This window comes from Anas acuta, chromosome 1 (assembly GCF_963932015.1).
Source record: "Anas acuta chromosome 1, bAnaAcu1.1, whole genome shotgun sequence".
Classification (NCBI taxonomy): Eukaryota; Metazoa; Chordata; class Aves; order Anseriformes; family Anatidae; genus Anas; species Anas acuta.
Window position 1 is genome coordinate 162,114,372 of NC_088979.1, and position 22,255 is coordinate 162,136,626.

The window sequence follows — 22,255 nt, forward strand, 5'->3', positions numbered from 1 at the left end:
GATGTGGTTGGGGATGTTGGGGGGGGGGGGGGGATCGTTTCTCTTTGTTGTTAAATTGGATGGGGGGGAACAGTTGCTGCAGCTTCCTTCAGCTGAGGCAACCCCGAAGCAAGGGCAGCACTTCCAAACAGGTTTATAAGGAGGGGACCGTCCCTCCGGAGGCCGTTATTTCGAGGCCCGGCCGTGCCCTCCTCGCCTGGCCCTGCCCTGATGGCTCACGGCGGCCGCCATTTCCCTGCTCCCCGCTGGCGGGCGGCGGGAGGCAGGCGGGAGGCGCCGCCCGGCGAAGGAGCGAGGGGCGGGGAGGTGGCAGAAGTAGCACCGCCGCGCAGGGCTCTCCGCGGCAGCCCCAGTGGCCTAATGGATAAGGCATTGGCCTCCTAAGCCAGGGATTGTGGGTTCGAGTCCCATCTGGGGTGAACGTTTTTTTACCCTTTATTTTTTTAATTATTTTAAATTTTTATTTATTTATATTTTTTCAATTAAAAAAAAATATATTTTTTTTTTCTGCGTCCAAAACGCAGACCCCGAAGCCTCCGCGACGGGGCGGTCGGGCGTTGCCCGGGACTTTCGTTGCACGAAGCCTCCCCGAGCACCGCCGCTCTCCCCTCCCTGCCCAGCAGGCGGCCGCGGCCCGGCCTCGCCGCTCTCCCCCGGCCGCTCGGGGGAGCGGGGGAGCGGGGGAGGGCCGCGATCGTTCCTCTCGGCGCTCCGCAGCCGTGGAGATGGCGGCGCTGGGCTCCCCGCTGCGCACCCTCCGCGGGCTCCTCCGCGAGCTGCGGCTGGCGAGCGGCCCTCCCGGCCGGCCCTACCGGGACACGGCCGCCTACCGGCACCTCCTGGCGGCCTTCCGCGCTCACCGGGTACGGCGGCGGCCGCCGCGGCTCCCCCCTCCCCCCCTTCTCCCGGGCGTGAGGTGAACTTCGCCTCCTTTTACATTGTCGCCTCCTCTCCGCAGGTCACCAGCGAGAAGCTGTGCCGGGCCCAGCAGGAGCTGCACTTCCAGGCCGCCACCTACCTGTGCCTGCTGCGCAGCGTGCGGCACCTGGCCGCCCTGCACCACGAGTACCACGGCCGGGGGGAGCGCTCGCCCGAGGAGGTGGCCGGGCTGGTGGGCTTCCGCCTGCCCCAGCAGCCCGGGGGCAAGGGCTGAGGCGGCCCCAATAAACGAGCCCCCGGAGGGGAGGCCCCGCTGGCTTGGTGTGGCGTGGTGCTTTGCTGTCAGCGGGTGTGGGGGGAACGGGGAGAAACGGGGAATCCGCTCCCCAAGGTTATCGGGGGTACCTGAGCTGCCTCTGGGTGCCCGGTGTGACAGGCGGCCGCAGGGAACGAGGGGGGTTGCCTATAAGGAAAATTAGCCAAAAATCTCATTGCTGAGATCTCATGAGGAGTTACAACCGTGTTTTCTTGCCCTAAATCTGTAGGTGAAAATTGCCCGTTTTCTGCAGGGTTTTCCTGCCATAGTCTTGTACATTGGGAATTTTCCAATGGAAAAGGAAAGGCCCAAATTCCAATTCCTATTTCCAAAGGAAAGGCCCTTTCTTTGAAGCATCAGAAGGTTTTGTGAGTGCTGCTGGAGCACTCCCCGCCCTGAAGATTTTCATCCATGGCAGTGACCCAGTGATAATAACTCAAAATACTGCCACCTAATGAGCTGCAACTTTCTGAATGTCTTGGCGGGGCTGACATTCAGACTGGGCCTTTTTGTGCCTGTTTCACTGAGAATCCTGGGGAAGCTTCATGTGTCAGTGAGATGACGCCTGCCAGTTACACCAGATGTGTGAGCTGGATGACAATGAGTTATATATAGTCCCTGCAACAATGCTGTTTTATTGCCCCGCAACCTGGAACAGCAAGTTTATTTCTATAAGGAAAGAAACACAGGCTTCAGCTCCCAGAAGAGGCTCGTTCCGTGCACGATGCATAAGAAACCTGCACCAGGGGTGGCTGACAGGGGCTCCAAACGCCAGGCTGGGCTGTAACCGCGGGAGGAGCTTCATAAAGAGCCACCAACAAAAGCGCGCTCGGCTGGGCTTTGCCAGGAGGGAGGACAAAGCGCTGTCAGAAACACTGCGAGCCGAACCGCTTCCCCCCAGCCCCCGCTGGCCTCCCCCGTTAGTGCCCGGCAGCCCAGCGGGGGCGGCGGGCGGGCGGAGCGGCCCCTCAGGGCTGGGGGGGGGGGGGGGGGCGGCGGGCGGCGCGGAGCGCGGCCCCCTAAGATGGCGGCGGGGCGCCCGGAGCGGTCCCCGCGGGGGCCTCCCCGCCAATCCCCGCGCCGCGCGTCGCGGCCAATGGGCGGGCGCCGAGCGCTCGGCGGCGCTGACGTCCGCGCGGGGGCTGGGGGAGGGGGCGGGGCGCGGCGCGTGCGCGCGGGTTTCCGTTAGCGCCGGCGCGCGCGCGTGGCAGGCGGGAGGAGCGGCGGGGGGAGGGGAGGCGGCGGCACCGAGCCGGGCGCGGGGCACAGGCTTCCCCGCTCCGCTCCGCTCCGCTGTGCTCCGCCCTCCGCGGCAGCGCCCGCTGCCCTCGCTGCCCTCCGCGTCCCCCCCGCGCCCTCGGCGGGGAAGCGGGGCTCCGCCCGGGCCCGCGCGGTGACGCGCAGGGGGAGGGCCTCGGGCCGCGCCGCGCCTCGGGCCTTGTAGGCCGCAGTCGGCGTGAGGCGGCCGGGCCGGGCCGGGCCCCCGCCGCGCTCAAGATGTCGGCGCAGGCCCAGATGCGCGCCATGCTGGACCAGCTGATGGGCACGTCCCGGGACGGTAAGCGCCCCCCGGCCGCGGCCGCGCTCGGAGCCGGGGCGGGGGCCGGGAGGGGGCCCGAGGAGCCGCCGCCGCCGTTGTCCGCCCGCCCTAGGAGCGGGCCCGGGGCCCCGCGGGGGCGATGCGGCCGCCGCCGCTCTGGAGGCCCGGCCCGGCCGCCGAGCGCTGCCCGCGGGGCCCCCGGAGAAGCGGAACCGCGCCGCGGCACGGCCCGGCCGCGTGGCTCGGCCCCGCGGGGAGCAGCGGGCGGCCCCGGCCGGGCGGGGGGGCGCAGGCTGCACAGCCCCAGCCCCCCTTCCTGCGGCCGAGCAGGGCTCTCGTGTCGCTAGGGCTGTCTGAAGTCTGACCCAAACCATCATTTCGGCTGGCTGGGTGGGTCTGCCCGCCGCTCTCTGAAAGGCAGGGTTTAGGCGCTCCCAGCGGATGAGCTCCCCCATTTTTTTTTTTTTTTTCCCTTTGTTTGAAAAAGAAAAATCCCATTTTAACACTTAGAGGCAGTCATCCCGAGACAGATAGGCGCAATCAGCCTTATGATCGCTTTGCGGTCACGTTGTGAATTGGAAAATTATCGCTGTGTACAGGCTCTCAGATTTATTTTTTTACATGCTCCACAGCAGTGTTTGAACGGCAGCAATCCGTAAATGTAGATAGTGTGGCAACTGCTAGGGAAGAGGAGGCCCTGGTATGATGTGTAGAATCTCATTTATGAACGAGAGAATGCTGCACCTGAGGGTAGACTGTGATTACAGATAATTTTAGTGTTCTGCATGTTGTACTCTCTCAGGTACGCTGCGTGTTTGTTGAAGCTTCGTGCTTTATTAATGATTATCTGTGTTCCCATGCACTGGGTAGGATATATGAACTGGGATTTACTTTGCACAAGCCGGTCATCTCCTGGAACCGGGGCAATATGATCATCTTTTCACCTTTTTTGATAGAGTTTAGAATTTTAAATAAACGTAGCAAGTTTTCATGTACCCAGGTTATCGTGAATGATTCCTGCTACATACTTAAAGCTGTTCTAAACAGGGGCACAATAACCTCATAGGAAAATTACTGCTTAATTATGGAGAGGTTGCTTTCCAGAGCAAGGCCGGTTAGCAAGTAGTCAGCATGCAGGATCTGACTTGGAGCGTTTTCTTGTCTCGTCCGAGCAGATTTTGAATGCTTCCTGTTGTGGTGTGAGCACACAGCCTGGCAATGTAACATGGTGCTCATGAAATTCAGGGCTTCCCGGTGCTAGCACCCAGATGGCTGTCTCAGAAGGGTACCTAAGACTGTGCAGGAAGCTTAAAAGGGGTGAAGGCTTTCGCAGTTTTTGAATGCGTTTTCCACTGGCGGTGGAAGAAGGGTGACTGACGTGTGAGAGCTGCTTAAAGATGCTAAATGACAGTTGCACTTCAGACCTAAGCCAGGAAAACCAATCGCGTACTAGGTTTCCGTTAGCTTCATGAGAAAGCAGGCATTTTATTGATAACTGTATTGCCCCCACCCAACCAGCTTGTAAATCCAGAGCTGCGTGTGCTGAACTCAAAGTGGCTTACTGAGAGGAAGCATCTAAACAAAGTTGGCAGGATTGGGGAGGGTAAGGAAAAAAGGCTGTTAGCAATACTGGCTTCCATTATTGGATTAGGTGGAGAATTGGGAATATCAGTGTAACACCATTTTAGTTCTTTTTTAAAAACAAAGAAATAAAAATTCCAGTGGAGCATTTATTTAAACCAGAGTGCTCCCAGGGACTGAAAAGCATCCTTTTCTGTGAAGCTGGTACCCTGGTAAATTCAAGGCCAGGTTCAAGGTCATTGAAATATTGCTGGCCTTGTGAGTAGTGGGTTTTGGCTTCTTTTTTTTGTTTCGCTCCCCCATCACCTCTGACAAATACTCTTGTTTCTAGTAATATGCAAAACACGGCTTTTCATTAGAGTGTGGCAGTCCTGGCATTTCTTGGTAGAGCAGAGCTCTCAGTTCCTCAGCTGTCCCCATTGCCTTTTATTTTGCTCTACCTGGCAATAGAATAGATCTTAAAATGCTTCTAAAAATACCGTTTCTATATTTTGTTCAACATTACCAAAGGGCCTTTGAATTTCCCAGTCAACAGAATGTTACCCTCTGCGTAGTCTGGTGGATTTTTTTGGTTGGTTCTCTTTTTGGGTTGGAAGAGGGACTTCAAATTAAAATCTTCAGTTATATTAGAAAAGGCAGATCAAACACTTGGTCTGAATTTGAGCAGTGGGGTAGATACGCTCGCAGTCATGCGACACCTCTCCATGCGTGGTACTTCACTCGCTGCCCGGTACCTGCCGGAGTGTGATGTTGGATGCTCTGCCAGCCACCCTGCTGGTGCCCTCCTGTTCCCTGGCGAGGCGGTGGAGTAGAAGGGACGTGGCAGGTGCTCTGTAGGTGTTCCTGGCGAGTTGCAGTTCTTAGAGGTAAATGGGGATATCTAAAAATCAGTTGTATTGCTAAAGCCGCTGCGGTGAAAGTGTTCTGTGAATGACAGGTAAAGAGAGCTCTGTGAAGCACCTGTGAAACCACATTATTTTAACATGAGTGGTTTGGTATTTTTCAACATCTTAAATAAATTTACCTAACCTGAAGTTCACTTGCATGCTTCTCTGATAAGAGGTAAAGACTGGGTTGGACATGGACCATACCCAAAAATAAGTAAATAAATGCTGCATAGATTGAGATGTCAGTAAAAAGCTGGACTAACTGAATACAGTCGTGACTACAGATGGAAAACAGCATACTCTGAAGTATGTCACTGCGGGCACTGATAAGCTGGCATACCTAGAGAGGCTTAAATATAAACTACTGAGTATGTAGCGTGGGTTTCCCGAATATTGAGAAATAACGAGCGCTGAAGTGAAGTCGCTGACCTTACGTACTTGCATCCCAATGTTTTATTCATGTTATGCTGTTTTTTCACCATTAGCCATTAAACTCAATGGCTTTGTCACACCTGACAGTAGTTAAAAGGTTAGTTGAAGTTGAATGTATGGCTCAGGACCAGGGCTGTGTGAATTTGTCATTCAGAGGTACAAGGAATAAGGTGATAAAGCATCATTTTTAAAATGATTTATTTTTTTAGCTCAGAGGCTCATTACATATTTCTAACAGTATGCCTGGTTTTGCCATCTCTGTTCCCTGGCAAACATAACAGTTATCCTTGTGCAAGGATCATTCCCAAGTTAATTTGTAAGTGACTTCATTTATTAAAAGAAACGTTAATATAATTGATATTAGTACCCCAGGGGTGCGGTGTTTTTTTTAAGAGCGTAGCAGAACTGGGTAAGATTGCCAAGTTTTCCCTAAAAGGCCTGATCGTAAAGATCCTGTTTTGTCTCAAATCAGCATATCTTGCTCAACTAGTTGATTTTCTGCCAGCTCGGTTACCTGATCTGCCTTGCCGCGTGAATGCTGGAGTCATTGCAAGGAACAGGCTAGAAGCAGAGGGTGGAGAAGGGTCACTGCCTTAGACAGTGGTGCAGACCCAGATGAGATCTGAATTGTCCTGTAACTTAAACACAACATCTTGAAACTGCCAGGACTCGACCCTTGCAAAGAAATGTTTTTTTTTTTTTTTATACAACTGCCTCTATATCAAAATGAGGTTATAGTCTAAAAATATGACCAACTAGCAGTTCGTTAGTCTTCTTTATAGACAAGGAAATTTGTATGTGCTTTTGAAGTTTACATGTGGTTGTGAAAGTGTTCTGCCAAGCTTCCTAACAAATATTATGCTATATGAATAGCAGAAGCTTTAATCTTTGGAGCCTTCAGATGTATGGAACCCATATGTATGAAGTGTCAGTCAGCACCTCTTTTGTTTCACCTGCTACCCCTTTGGGCTGAACTGCTCTGTTTGGAGTGTTTGACCAAGTTCTTAGATGTTAATAGCAAAGTTTTCTTGCTCTAGGTATTCTTATTTCACTGAAAATAACGTTTGGCATCTGTTCACATCTTCATCAGTTTATCAGTTTTACCCTAGCTGCTTTCAGTTAGTTATCTGTAGTAGTGGTTCCTCACGTGTGACCTTTCTGTCCTCTCTGTTGGGGAGAAGCTGAAGTGACACCCTGTGCTTATCTTAAAGTTACATTTGTTCAGTGAAGCTCATTATATAGTAACAGAAGCGCAATCAAGAACTTGTAACCTATTTTTTAATTAGCATTTGTGTTTGCAGTGCTTCACTTCAGCAGACCAGCTTTTTAATTTGTGCTCATGTTTGCCTGAAGTGCTTTCACTTCAGCAGAACTTCTTTATATTTCATTCCCATCTTGGAGAGCAGAGAGGGAAACATTAGGGGTCTTGCCTCCCTAGGGTAGGATAAAGCTTCTCAGCACCTTGAAGCTGTACAGCTGTAGCAGGCATGCAGGTGACAGATGGATGTGTTGTCCACCAAGAAGTGCAGCAAATACTTTTGCATGAGTACTTACGATGGGCAGTGGGTTGAGACTGGTATTTTAAGGGTATATAGGCCATGTTTTCTGGTTTCGTAAGTTTTCCACATGGAGGTGGAAGTTAGCATGTGCTTTTGAGCTTGGTATGTTGTTGCCATTACTGCAGTACTGCTAGCCATTTGGGTAGCTTCAGGCTGAGAGCCAGGTTAGGGAGCCAGGAGCCTCCTCTGAGAGCTTGTCTTTCAGATATGGATGGACACCAAAATACAGATGGAAAAAAAGTATCTTTTGTGTGTGAATTTCTGCAAAACCTACCCAGAACGTGGAATTGATACCAACTCAGAAATAGAAGCAATACACACGCTTCATGAAAAGATAACTTGTTAATCAGGAGTGATTTGGTGCTCTGAAGAGCAATGATTGTGTTCAGTGAATTGTGTGTATTTGCTGAATTCATTGTAAAGTTTTTGGTACTTTAGCCCTTAAAAATAAGGGGAACAGTGAAGGATTTGGGGTTTATTATTATTTTTTTTACTATAGCTTTGGGACACTGGTTAGAATGGCACTTCAGACGCAAACAGGCATATTCTTGCCTGATAGGGTATCATTGTTACATTCTGCTTGTAATTCATTAGCTAAAAATGCTTTTATTGCACTAAGCATTTACAAGTATTAATTCAGTCATAGCATAAAACAGAAGAAATCCTGCTTAGAAATGTGTTATACTAAAAGTGTTATGGTGAAGGTGTGTCTGGCATTGGTGACAGTAAATCAGAATTAGCTGCCCATTCAGTCTGCAGCAGGAACAGGACCTTCTGTGACTGCATGAACCTCAGTTAAATAAAGATGCTGAGTACTTGTTAAACAAAGCTTATTTTGCTGATGAAATTTGCTATGCAGCCTTCAACCTGATACTCCCCCAGTTAGTAGCTGTTCACGAATAAAGCTCTGAGAGTCCCTCGCCAAAATGGTGGGACTTCAGAAATCTGAGTGAAAACCCAACCGGTTTTGGCTGACGAAGCTTAATGCAGGAAGTCAGCAGTGTGAAGATGAACGTGCACGTTGTTGTCTTTGCATGGCATGCACCTCTTGTTGAGGATGAGAGGTTATGCTTGGTTTCCAAATGGTAATCTCATCAGTGCACTGGGATTGTTGGGAAAAGGTTAGGATACAGGAGAGCTGTAAGAAATGCTGGGTGAAATAAACGATGTGCAGCTAATGCTAAGCAGTGTCAGTACAGACATGCTCATTCTGCTCGTTTGTGATTAAAATACAAGGGAATGACATTGTAGAGGCTTGTTAATAGGTTAGACTTGGGAGTTAGAGTGGATTGTAGTCACAAATGCATGTTGTGATCTTAGCCTCTGGATGTTCCTTAATCAGCTGTATGAATATTGATGTCAATTTTGTCATCAACATACTTAACGTGAACTAGAAAACCTCCTTTAGAAAGGTGACTCCAGCACTGGAATCTGTAAGATACAGTGCTCTGGTATTTGCTTCCAGCATGTTGTATATCTCAATATAAAATGTGTAAGTGTAGAAATTTCCTTTTAATGCACTATGATGTATTATGATGTATTACATTATATATATTATATACATATATAAAAATAAATAATGTAATACATTGTAGAAATGTGGTTTGGGCCAGATGCTTTGAGTAAAACTAAAGCTGCTACTTCTTGAGGGAAAAAATACATTTTTTTTAAATTTTATCAAACATGATTTATTTTTTTTAATGGAGAAAATCTAATCAGAAACATTGGAGTGGCTTACAGTAATGGATGTTGCCTCCTTTTATTTCTTGAATGAGTGAGCCCTAAAGATCAAGCAGTTGAATACTCTGCTGTGCTTTAGAGGCAGGGTTAAATAAGTTGCTATTCTGAGCTCACATAATGATTTACCTATTAAATAGAACTTGTAATAAGATCAGAAATATTGGTGAGTGTCCTCTTTGTAGCTGTTTAAGGATACTTTTAAAATTTAAATGACTGCACCTACTTAGTCCTCAGGTGTATTATTTTCTTTCTACAGAAAATATAAAGCCTTTTCTAAGTCCTCATAAAGATTCCTTAGCATTCAATTGGTAGCATGGCCACAAAGAGTGTACCGACTTGACTGTAGTTTGATGTGGAGAAGTACCACCTTGGCTAACTGACATACCACTTAAACCAAGTCCTGGGATTAGGAGCAGTCAAGTTCATGCCTCTGTTGTTTGAATTGTTAGAAGGCATCCGCAAGGCTCCAGCGGAAGGCTGAAAGGCAGGCACAGAGTGGGTCTGTAGATGCTGTTCCCCCACTCAGCAGCCCATGTAGGCCCCGGAGGCCATCGCCACCTCAAGATGATTCATCTGCAGATCAGCAGCAGAACATATCTTCTGTCCCTGACAACATGTCTGCGCTATTTTAGGGGTATTGGAGCCCACAGAACCCGCGAAGAAATAAAAGCACTTTTTTTCTGAGGCTGTCAGACTCTGGAATGGGCTCCAAGAGGGACACAGGATTCAGTCATTGGTAGAACATAGGACACGGTGCCTTTTCTTTTTGATAAGCCTTTCCTGCTGGAACACCGTAGCTTAAAAGGAAATGTGAATGTGTGACAACACTATCTATAGACAGGAAAAGGTAAATATCTGGGTGTTCTGTGTGTGGGAGCCTCTCTGCAAGACTCTGAAGTGCTAGACCAAAGGCACAATGCAAAAAGATTGTCAGTTAAAGCGCAAATGTGGAACACCACCTTAAGGCTGTCATTTGTTCAGTTCCTGCTGCCATTTTTTTCTGTGTCGTCTTGTCCCAGTTAGCTAATTGTGATTATCGTTTAGCCCCTTAGAGGAATAGAGAGGGTATTGCAGCTGTAGAGTCAGTCACCAGTTGTGTTAAGAGGAAGAAAATGAATGACCTCTTGATGTTGAGGTAATGTCTGGGAAAATAATTCTTTCCAACTTTACCTAAGGAACCATATAAGTCTTTCGGCAATTTTCTAGTCTTCATAACTCCTTAACTCCTGATGGGTTAGTGCTATTAGGCTATCAGCTGTCTTTTTTTTTTTATATATATACACTTTTCTTGATTTTGTTCATTTGTCTTTATATAGAAGAATCTTTACAGTCAACATGTATTTCTAGATGCTGTGTTAAAATTGCTGGCAGAGTCTATTATTCTATACAAACTGAACAATCTGGCCCCTTGTTTTATTTATAAAGGTTCAATGTATCTTTGCCTGCCTACATCAATCTGCAAGGGAGTGTCAGAAAGGCCCCGCATTCGCCGAGCCGTGAGTTATCGCTAACTTTTCAGATGTGTTAATGAATGTGGAACAAACGCAGTTATGTGTTTAAAAAAAGAAAAAGGAAAAAAAGAAACAAATATGGATCCACCTCCTAAAAAGCAAAACAAAACTCAAAACTCTTTACTGCAGTAGCAGGCGTGATTATAAAGGGATTGCTTAATTTTTTAGTAGTGTAAATAACAGTGAACGGTAAGCTTTATTTCTAGAAAACCTATTGTTGAACTGCTTTGAAGCTGTCTTCAGCCTGTGGATTACTGGGTTTAAATGTTGCATTCTGCAGGCATATTAAGGATGTGGTATTCTTGGAAATTTTTGTTTGCTTAATAATCTGGAACTTGGCCCATCTGAAAATGTTCTATATTAGCATCCTATGCATAGAGCTGATATTTTAAAAATGCAATTACATAATAGTAAGAAAGGCTTGAATATGTATTTTTATTATGTTGTAATTACCTAAGTAATGAATTGGGCTTCTTGAATCGTATCATAGATTCCAAATTCTCAGCATTTCCAATCATGAAGCCATAAAAACAGCAAAATGTATCCGCACTCTTTAAAATACTTGATGAAATGGAAAAGGTTGCTATCTAAACTCATTATACATCTTTTTTCCTCCAGCAGCCCTTCTTGCTTCAGTAATTCACCAGTAGGTTTTCGATGATTAAAAATTTTAACAAGTTGTTAATTTTCATGTATAATAGATAAATACTGAGAGAGATTAAGGTTTTATCATGCCTGTGTCTCAACAGCAAGAGAGCCATAGCAGCAATCTCTCTTCTGAATCTCAAAAAGTGACAATGACATTATGACTTGAAGGAAAACCCATTCCCTCCCTCACCCCCAAAATACCAGCTGGTTACTTTGATCTGAAGACTTCAGGTCTTGCTTCCAGATGGGGTCATTTAAACTTTCAGTTGGCCCTCAGTGTGTGGGCAGGTTGATGCTTCTGCTGATGCGGGAACTACAACCTGCCATGATGAAGATGCAATTAAGATGTTCCCATCCCAACAAACAGCATGTAGAAAAAAATACGGTTTACGAGACGGTTACATACAAGGATCTGTAAAATAACTTTGCACGTAGGCAAAGTCCATATGTTTGACTGACTTTTTTCAGGTTTGTAAGCATTTAAATTCATTCTTCTGCCAACTCTTTATGCTACTCCCATCAGAAGTAAGAGGGTGCTTTGCTTCAAAGAGCAAAACAATAAAATGAGTATCAGGTGGGATTCAGTGAAGACTCACCGTGTTTCATTTTGTTTGAGGCTGCTTTTATTTGCTAATTGTTGCATACAAATACATCACTATTTCATGCAAAATCTGAATAGAGCATTATATAGCTCATTTAATAAATGCTGTTGTAGCAAAGTGTTTTTAAACTAATATTCTCTTTCTGGTTTCAAGCACTTCTCATGCTGCATTTTTGAAGCAGAAGTATGAGAGGATTTTTAAATAGCATTGTAGAGCATTAAAATATGCATTTGGTTTTGGTTTTATTTGGCAAAGAAGCATACAGTGTTTTAAATTCTAGTTTCCATAGGCCTTCACTGTGTGACAGGGTAGTGTTAAAGCTTTGCATGTAACTTGCATAACATACTTGGCTTCTTCAGATTTCTAACCTGAAATACATTGATTTCTATATTGCAGGTGACACGACCCGCCAGAGAATCAAATTCAGTGATGACAGAGTGTGCAAGAGTCACCTTCTCAACTGCTGCCCTCATGATGTCCTCTCTGGAACTGTACGTAGCTAAATACTGTTTTATTCAGATAATAATGGAGAAATAGAATTACACTTATTCTTTGTAATATCTCTGTTAACATCATGTTTTTCAGCACATGGCTAGTGCTCTCTGATAGCATTTGTACCAACTTTTATGTAAAACATCATTACAAAGGCTTTTTTTGTTTTCTGTTCTGTATGCTAATCATTACATAGAAATTCATTATTGTTTGCTATAATGTATAAAGTCTAAAATACATGAAGATACTCATTATGCTGTAGCTGTGTTTTTACACTGGTACCATTGTAACTAACAGAAATACTCCTCTCAAATTCTATATAAACATGTAAATTATAAAGTTAATTTCCTAAAATTTCCTGTTGTACTGAGAAAGTATCCCACGCAAATACTTGTATAGTGATTTTTCTTCAGATATATTTTTGTGAAAGCAGTTGAAAGTTCAAATAATTACATTCCCAGCAGCTGAGATATATTGAACCTAAGAGACACAGTGTACAACATCCTGTTACTGTCCCATTTTTACAAATTCTACAGCAATTTGGAAAATCACCATTTATGGCATATTAATAAATTCATTTGCTTGACTTGGATTTTTGAGTACTCTATATCAGAAGCTCCTATGCCTGAATATAGTGAACAAAGGGCTTTGGCACGTGCCAGTAGCTTTTTCATTATACTGGTGCTTAACTTTGTGGTGCCTGATTAAGGTAGCTTACCCTTTGTGAAAGGAAGGCAAGTTGCATTGCACTGATTATGGAAAAAGGATGTTCATGTAAGCAGTTACCTTAAAATATGCACAGGAACTTGCTGTACAGCAATATATATTTTTTTCTTTGTGAAAATCTAGTGGGGTTGCTTAGAGTCTTCCCCCCTTTTCTAATGCTTAGCTAAGTTCCTTTTTCTACCATGGCTGTTACTAAATGTTGAAGAATTTTAACCTAATGCTCTGTGATGGTAGAGAAATTAACAGTAGAGAGATGTAGTATGATGATACGCGGAGTCTCATGTGCCTCCCATTCTTAATGTAGTACTTGAGTAGCTTTTCTCATTCACATTGGCATGTTTTCTTGTCCTGTGACAGAGGGGAAAGTAAGTACTAGAAAAGCATGTCTTAAGGATTATTTGAGACATTATTGGTTTTCTGTGCCTAATCCTTCCAAGTGACTGACTTGATCGAAGCCTTTAATGAAATACAGAGTAAAGTCCATTTGTAGAATGAAAAACTGAAATATGTAGTCTTGGTAACCAATTTACTTGTTCTCTCTCCTTTAATGCTCTTCACAAGTAGATGTGATTTTTTACATTACCACAACACTTCTGGTTATTCAAAAGGCTTCAAACATTCATGCCCACACTATGTTTTACTAATTTAGGCTCTTCTTGTACTGATAGACCTACAGGTACAGCCCATCCTTCCTACCTCTGAAGAATCCCTAGAAAAGCAGGGAATCCCTAGAAAAGCAGGCACAACTATATTTGTTAAGTAGCACATAAAGAAGCAAACTAAATACTAGAACTGAACTAGAGAACTTAGTATTTGTCTTAATAAAAAAGGCAGTGGGATAGAAAAGGCCTTCTTGTTGAGCTCCTTTATAAGTCTTCTAGCTTTCTAAGTTATTTTTTCCCCATCCTTAAAGATATTTTTTTCTTTATAGCAGAGATCTGTTTTATACCAAAATTCAGGCTTCTTGAAGTGCATGAGATATTTGGTATTCAGTGAAGATAATTCATGCTAAAAATAGTGCATTATAAGTGACAACAATGTGATGACAATGCTTTGTGTATCACTGCGTGTGTGGTTTTATTGTTCAACTTATATATATGTTACTGCCCAAACAAAATGGGGAAAGGGAGAGATGTCTTCCCCATCTATTATGTTGTCTGGTGTTTTGGTCTTCTTGCAATGATCAGAAGAGCTTACGGCCAAGGGAAGATAGGGGACATAAATGTGTGCTATAAAAACGTATGAAGTCATAGTTCAGAATTCACAAGATGTTATTGTTAAAAGGTTAATTAAACAGCTTTTTATTTTAGTGTAATCTGTATAAGCAAAGATTCCTACAGTGGCTGTCACTAGCAAGTAAGAGATGTTTATAATTATGAAAGCTCTACGTATCATGCAAAAACACCTCTTATGGTGCAAACCCACGCCTGTAGGTTGGGCCTGTCTACTGAGTCTGTTAGTTCTTGCTGAAAGGTCTTTTCCATCTTCTACTGGATTCTTCTGCTGCTGCTCTTGGAGTATTAAACTAAACAATTTATGCAGTGAATTTCCATAACTTAACTTTCTTCCTCATGATGCAGTTAGTCATCAGACGACAAAACGTGTTCCATGATGTAATTCTGGTTCCAGAAAAAGTGACTGACTTAATGCTTTAAGTGGGAGTAGTGGAAAGGGACTTTTAAGAGACAGGTTTTACATGACCCATCCAATGTTCTGCTGTTCACCTAGTCATGGGTCTGAGGACATGGCACCTTCTGTCTTAATCGCACAGCTCTTAAAAGGGCAAAAAACACGTAGTTTGTCTGAACAGTTTATTGTTGATCTGGAAAATAAATGTGGAGTTTTCTCCTAAGTTTTGATAGGAAAATTTTATTGCATCTTAGTGTTCGAGTGTAGGTGATGAGTAGCTTTTAGTTCAAAGCCAGAATCGTACGCTTCTCAAAAAAAGAAAAAAGTTCTGTTGAGCCATTTTAGGAAGTTAAATCTCTTTGCTGACTACATTATCAGTATAATGGGCACAAATTGCCATTTTTTAAAACTGTCGTAAGATTATCTGCCTTCCTGTGAATTGCATATTACTGTTCCCATTTGCAAAATGCAGATTTCTGTGCTACTCCAATCCACCCACTCTTTGAACAGCACTCAGGGAAGACATTCACAGATGTATGAGACAAATGAAATAACTGTAATGAGTAAGCTCTGTTACTTCAGTGTGTTCTTTTCCTTAATGGCCAAATACCCAAAACTCCACCAAGGAAAAGAGTACTGATTTCCCTTGATGATAAAATCGTGTTCCCCAGACTGCAGTATGTATCAACAACAGTAGTACATGCACACTTTTCTTAGGAGATTGGAAACTTACTCTGTGTTGTCTGTATTTCTGCGTGCATCATCTCTTCTTTCTTTAGATCAAGTGTTGTCTCTTTATTTTTAAGAATACTGCATGAAATCTTCTGTTATTCCTGGACTTCTTAAGAACATTTGTAATAGTTTATTTTCCTCAAGCTTCTTTGATCACACTGAACTCTTGGTTAACATCAGAAACGTTTCTGGAAAATTACTAAAGGTTTGAATTTTGACTTCTTTTACTAGGAGATTTCCAATGTCTACATTGGCAATAATGCACAGATTCTTGCTTCTTACAGCTTTCTTTTGCACTCCTCTGTCTTGCTTCCTTGGAGTAGCTTGTTATGGTAAAATTGTCATTAATAGAAGCCTAAATACTTGACTTAGGCTGTAAAGCTAACTTTACAGCCTAACTGCATTTTGAAATTTGATTCCAGGTGCTTTGCCACCAGAACATTTCTTCTGTATCGGTTACCTTTTTCTTCCACCTTTATAAAGGGTAGGCTTGTCTAGTTGCCTGCTGATGAGTTTAAGTGGCTACATACTTGAGTCAGAAGGTTTTGTTTACATTGGTATTTCAAAGTATTTAATTTTTTTTAAGGACATGTTTTTGTACTACTAGCTTTCTCGTTTTGTAGACTTGAAAACTCTAAGTCAAATTGTCAGAGGTATATCAATGCCCACAGGGGATGATTTTTGTTACTCCTTGCGGAGAGATGGAGAAGATATTTGTTTTTCCTTTTGTCATCTGTTTCTAAGGACAGTGGAAGTGATGGACAATGGAAGATATAGATAGAATAGTGAGTCCTAACAACAAAAATGTAAACGAAGAATACACTTGTGGAGGTTGTTATAAGTTAAAATCATAGTTCTGAACGTATTGTGCTCTGTGACTACCTGTATTTGGAGTTTGTGTGAGGCACATACTAAACTAGTACGATCACAGAAATTGCTTTGTATTCAAGGTTGTAAAGCAGTGCCTCTTCAGAACTTGCCTTTGACAATACCTCTCACTAAAGCTTTTGTTTTTAACTGACTTTTTAATGTTTTGGTGTTCTGCTCTGTGAAGTTGATCACTGTTATGAAGATGGATTTGTAAGTCTTTAAGTTTTAGCTACTCTTAGTCTTTTAGGACACAGTAAATCATTACCACTTAATTTTAATTTCATTTTTTTCTCTTAAAGGTTTAATGCTTCATTTTTTTTATCCTTAATAAATGATGACACTCAGGTTTGTGTTTTTTTTTTCAAACTGTTTTATGACTTTGATCATCAATACAAAATTTTTTTATATATCTATATGTATGTGTGCATCATGAGATTAGGACTGAAGCTACATCTGTAGGAATCAGATGACTCCCTTTTAATGATGTGAACCTCTTAAGCAATGTTCTTTGGATAGAATCACTGTGCTGTCTCGGCAAGTTTTACAGAATGGATAAGAACGTGTTTTCTCTGTATGTTTTAAAGGACTAGCTAGCTGAGTACTAGTGAAAAGGATAGTGTGGTAAGATTTAAGGCAAATGCCTTCAGTAAAGTTAAAAGTAGTAATGTCCTAAGTATTTACAGTAACCTGCTAGCTACCTTTGAAGAGCCCAAACTGATCAATGCTTTTGCAGTAATCTATCTTTATTAGCTTGATTGTATTTCCCTGTTGAAAAGAAAATGTAACAAATATTTTGTATGGTCTTGCAAAGTGTGGTTGAGAAACTTTCTTCCACAGGGAGGATGAACTTTACCTCTTTTTTGTATTTCTCTGCATTTGAGGAACATTGCTTTTTGCACTTTGTGTACACAAACTTCATTATGCTATGAGCACAGTCTTGGACTTAAGTGTATCATTTAGTGCTCACGAATTTATTTCACTCAGCTCTTCAGGACTTGTGCTGACTAAAATGGTATTAATTGAGGCCTTGGTTTAGCAACTTACCTTAATACATGATTAAAGTTAAGCTTATTAGGGGTGGAATTCAGCTCCAGATAAAGACATCTAAATTTAGGTTTCATTAGAGGAGCTAGTTGTCTAAGCTTCCATTGGAATCAGAGGGGATCTAGGCAATGGAGCCTGGAGGAGAGGTTCAGTTCATCTCCACTGAGTGTTTCTCTCAAGGTAGGCTAAATCCATCAAGGCTCACTGACTGTACTGTCTAGATCCCTTTTTACTGTGGAAGAGCAGTTTGGATAGTTCACACATCTGCATATGGGTGCATTTAAGTATTTGCATTTAGGTGTCGTAGTCTGGAATTGATTTCTTTGCTAGTAGTTCCACTGGCTCAGTGGAACTGCTTCCATGCAGAACTTAGCTGTGCGGATGTGATTATATCCTGCAGTGTTGCAGAAAGTAGGCATTCTGCTGGAGGGTATCAGTGTTTCAGTTTAGGTCTGATGTGATCATGTAAATTGCTTTAGGCTTTGCAAATCAAATTAAATTAGCCTTGAGTAAGCCACCTCAATTCATAGTCTTCGGCCCAGTGGTGATGAATTTTGAAGTGCTTTGTTGTGACAGCAAGTGATCACATCAGTCCCTTCAGACATATTCTTAATTTCTTTGACCAGTGCCACTAAAGTGAATTGAATGTATGCTCTATTTTAATGGGCTTAATATGTCTGGATGAAAGAGTTTTTTTTTTTCACTCTTCTATATGGTTATCTCAATTCAATGTTAATATAAAATCAGGCTATAAAACAATGCTATGGAGACACTAAAATATCTCCTTTACAAGTGAGGAATACTGCTGCTAGCTTTGTCTTTCAGTGAAGATCTATTCTAAGTCATTGAAGTCTTCAGAAAGAAAAGTAGGATTAAAGGTAGAAAGGTCTTTAAAGAAGTATTATAATTCTGAAGATACCTGGAATATTCAGTGTTTGCTAAGGACTTTAATACCCAATAATTTACTATTTATCTGCCTCTTTTCAGCTCAGTATTTGTTTCCTAACAGTGAAGTCCTTCAAAAATTAATGCAGTTAATGAAGTGTGAGGACTTCAGTCATGCATCATCCCCAAACTTCCTCTTCTGAGTCTGTGGTGCTTTCAAGAAGGGATAGGCTTTGTGGCAGGTCTGTAAATCTGTCAAAAACAAAACTGTTTCTGCAGATGAGAAGTGAATTCCATGGTGAGGAAGATCTCAGCAAAGAATATCTGCATCTTTTTGACTGTAGCAAGGGTGTTCTTGTTCTGCCTTGATGAGGGTGTTCTTGATAGCCGCCCTGACAATTTGATAAAGGGAGAGATCTGGTTCCTCCAGACAACTTAATTTTTCCAATCATGTCATAATTTCATAAACAAAAAAACTCTCTTGATGCTTTGGTATGGATATCTTTTTAGCTGGGAAGAATTCTCTACAGAAACTCTGTCCAGACTGTCATCTGTCAAAGCCTATCAAAGGTGCATGCTGGTTTTAGAAGCATTGATAGCATGTGCCACTATGTCACACTTGGCATCAACATCTGCATTTTAAGTAGCTTTGGCTTTTCTGTGCTCTTCTTGTAGCCAATGTTGCGCGCATTCAGTAATCTAATCTTGGATGTCAAAGGAACGTATAGTATTTGCAAAAGCACCAAAATGAGATTTTTCCTGTAGGTTGCTCAAGACCTGAAAAAGAAAACCTTAGTTTCATGTTTCCAGAAACAGCATCATATCTGATAGTTTAGTCTGATTCAGTTACTAATGTCAGCAACATTAGTTGAGTCCATGAGTGCATGGGTTGTTGTTTTTTTCAGTTGAGCTCTTTTTTGAGTTTCTGTGCTGCCTACGTCCTGGACCACCTCTTCCTTGTCTGTTCGTGGTGAACTTGGGTGATGATCTTTTTTCTGCACCTGATTTGATTGATGCAGAGCTAAGCATCAACAGTAAGCCAGCTTTTTTTCTGTATTAACACGAAAGGCATTCTCTCTGTCTTTCACAGATGGAACAACAGAAATGATTTCTGAATCATTTCAATATGAGATTTGTTGGGATGAAAGATGAGTTGTCTAAATCTCAGCTCTGGGAAATCAAATATCTTTAATTGTTCATTTAACAGTGGTTAAAAGAAGAAGAAATTGTTACAGCAAATTATTACCACATTAAGTAGCAGGCAGTTGTTCCTTAAGCAAAGCTCTGCAAAAGCAGACTGCTAATGATACCCCTGTGTAGTTGCCTAGACTATTTTCCAGACTAAACTTAAGCAATAGCTTTTGCCTATAATAAATCCCCACATACCTGGAGAATCTGTTTCTGTTTTTTTATTCAGTAAAAACGCATAGCTGCAAAAAGCCCTAAGGTATATATGGCTTCATGTATTCAATAAACTTTAATTTTGTCTAGTCTGGGGGCTTTGTTGTTTGCCCCTTGCTTTGTTTGCTTTGCTCATTGGGACTCCTGTAAATCACTTTAAGTAGCGTAAGTCTGTCTGAAAATCATTGTGTGAGCAATGAAAGACAAAGTTTATGTGCATTCTTTTTAAGCCTTCCACAGTAGCTCAGTGTCTGAACATTAGGCTGTCTTAAAGCCACCTTCTGTTTCAAATACCACTGATCTTAACTGGCTGGCTACCAGTGCATGCTCTTTGCCTTTGAGGAAGGGCATGGCTTGGCACCAGATTGCAACATGGACATGTGGAAAAAGAAAATGTCTTACTATATTTTCTGGCCATTTCCATCAGCTGTCCATCTACTATGCAGATAACCATATTAGCCAAACTACATTATGAGTTTCTCTGTGGTTATCAAGGTCCTTGGCAATCCTGATCCAAAGTAGACTTTTGGCAGTAATAAATCATCCCCAAGATGAATCCTCTTTGCCAAATATTCCTTACCGTATATCAGCAGAAGTGCTTTTTAGCCTGATCATTGTAATGTACAAACTGGGTTAAGTTTTTAAACTTTTTTTATCTCTCAAAACTTCGTTTTGCTAATAGAGTATTTAAGACAAACAGTAGTAATACTTCTGTTATGTTACTTTCAAAGGGTTAGTCAAGACTAGTACTGAGTGTGCGAAGGAGTGATTCCAACAATGACACGATTTCTTTAGCAGCAAAGCTAATGAAAAGGAGGCTGTTTCTCTTGTATGTACTTCTTGTTGCTCCCTGTCTGTTAGCCATGTGAGTATTTGTATGACTGTGCTCCAAGCTGGAGCAGAGAGGTAGAAGGGATCCAGTGCTTCCTTTCTTCTAACCTGGGCCATTATCTAACAAAAACAAATCCTACATCGCCTCTCCTCCACCCCCAGAAAACTGCAGCTAATATTACTGAATTATTCAAGAGTTTGTGAAGTGTAATCTTGGTACTGTTAAGAGATCCAAGCTGCTCAAGTCCACTATTACTCTTCTCCCTATATAATGTCAGCATGTCTGTTTGTATAGCTGCATAACAAATTGGATAGAGATACGCTGCTGAAAAATTCTCTGTTCTTGGCTTGCTCAGCTACATTTTGCTCAGTCAGTACCCTGATCCTGTGCAGTTGTTCAGGCACATGTGCTAGCACAGGGAGGCACAGCACAGTGATAAAGGAAGGGTAGAATTTTTTTTCAGCAGAAATGCTGGCTCAAAGTAACTTCCATCCTCTTGAGCTATGGATTTACAAGTTGGACTAAAGAAATCAGGAAATAGACTGATTTGAAGAGGTCAAATCCATTCCAAATCATAAAGTCAGCACAAAGTATGTCATGGTAGTGTCACGTGAATTCTCGTTTTTTAGGCTGTAATGGAACGTACTTACTCTGTATGTAGCTTTCATATTGAAATAGCATTTTTTGGATGGTGTGATGAATCTCTTTTAGGCTTTGTCTTTGTGTACAGATTTCTTAGTGTCACTAGCTTCATCTATGCATTTGAGAGTGGTGGGTTTGACATAAAACAGGATTGGCCTTGACTTTCAGAACTTAAATACCGTATGTAAGTGCAAGTGATGAATTGACATATAGACAAGCTTTTCCCAATTTTAGGAGTATTCTTGGGTGTCTTAATTTTTAGATAGTTATAAAATGTTCTTTCATACTGCTTTCATTCTTTTTCAAGAATGCAGTAATGTTAGCATCTAATGACTTGGAAATTAGACACGATGTATTGCTCAGCTTCTAGGTCTTCCAGGCTTTGCATCACTTAACAAATTTGCTGAGGTTCTGTGTAGCTACAAAGGAAAGAGCTAATCTTTTTCTTTCCTGTTGAAGTTAGATATTCAAATAACAGGTGACTTCCAACAGTTTCCAAGTTAACACTCATCTTTTTATGGAAGAACACAAATTATCAATTATATTAGTTTTGGTTCTAAAACTGCTACTGAACTACAACAGGAGAGCTTTTTCTACTAGAGTTCAACTTCTATTGGTTTTTTAATGCTAAGAAAGGACCAGTTTTTCTTAAGTGAGCAGTGCACAGAACTAACTGAAACTATTGTTTTTAAGTGAAGCAAATAGTAATCACTTTCAGTGATTATACCCTCTCTACAAATTCACACATTGATTTATCTTTTTTTCTAATTTTGTTTCCATTATGTATTGATTTTTGTCATATGCATATTATTTTGTCTTGATCACCAAACAAACTTGCAGGAAACAATTTTGATTTCATCAAAATTCCTTTTTCTATGCAAGTTGCAAAATTCAATCTGAAAAAAAAGTATTTGTTATACCTAGTAAGATTCTGGGCGCTCTTCTCAGCTGTATTCCATGTGCGATTAAAAGCTAACGATGTAATCTACTTACTTTAGTTTGTTCTTCCCTTTCCTTTGGATAGATTTGATTTTTGGCTACCTTTATATGCTATGAGAATGATTTTTTAAACAGCACTTACAGTGATGATGTGGTTGCAACTATTTCAGATGACTGTTACAGCAAGAACATGGAGTGTGCAGATAGATCAGGTCAAGCATTTGACCATTTAATTGCCAATTATTTTCAGGGACCTTGGTTCTCCTAAGCTGCTTTATTTCAATACAGGATGTTCCACTTCAGTCCCTTTTATTTTACTGAAAGTTTAAAAAAAAAAAAAAAAAAAAAAAAACTCTTTTGCAGGACAA

General features: G+C 42.3%; 2 protein-coding genes and 1 non-coding gene across 5 annotated transcripts in view; all 3 read left to right on the forward strand.

The window, feature by feature from the left end:
• The first annotated feature begins 346 nt into the window (after positions 1-346).
• On the forward strand, positions 347-419 carry TRNAR-CCU (transfer RNA arginine (anticodon CCU)). Its single transcript has one exon. It is a non-coding gene; the product is annotated as a tRNA-Arg (tRNA).
• Positions 420-600: 181 nt separating this feature from the next.
• Positions 601-1,195, forward strand: FMC1 (formation of mitochondrial complex V assembly factor 1 homolog). Its single transcript, XM_068669003.1, has 2 exons — positions 601-863; positions 959-1,195. The coding sequence occupies exons 1-2, from the start codon at positions 726-728 to the stop codon at positions 1,151-1,153; spliced, it is 333 nt and encodes a 110-aa protein (XP_068525104.1). The 5' UTR covers positions 601-725; the 3' UTR covers positions 1,154-1,195.
• Positions 1,196-2,392: 1,197 nt separating this feature from the next.
• LUC7L2 (LUC7 like 2, pre-mRNA splicing factor) overlaps positions 2,393-22,255 on the forward strand; it is a 33,269-nt gene continuing 13,406 nt past the window's right edge. The window contains exons 1-2 of one of the 3 annotated variants that reach the window (XM_068669000.1): positions 2,393-2,753; positions 12,092-12,186. In XM_068669000.1, the coding sequence (XP_068525101.1) occupies positions 2,693-2,753; positions 12,092-12,186 (156 nt within the window). In that variant the 5' untranslated portion in view covers positions 2,393-2,692. Of the gene's footprint in view, positions 2,754-10,376; positions 10,431-12,091; positions 12,187-22,255 lie in introns of those variants that run through there. The other 2 variants (XM_068669001.1, XM_068669002.1) reach the window with 2 other exon arrangements.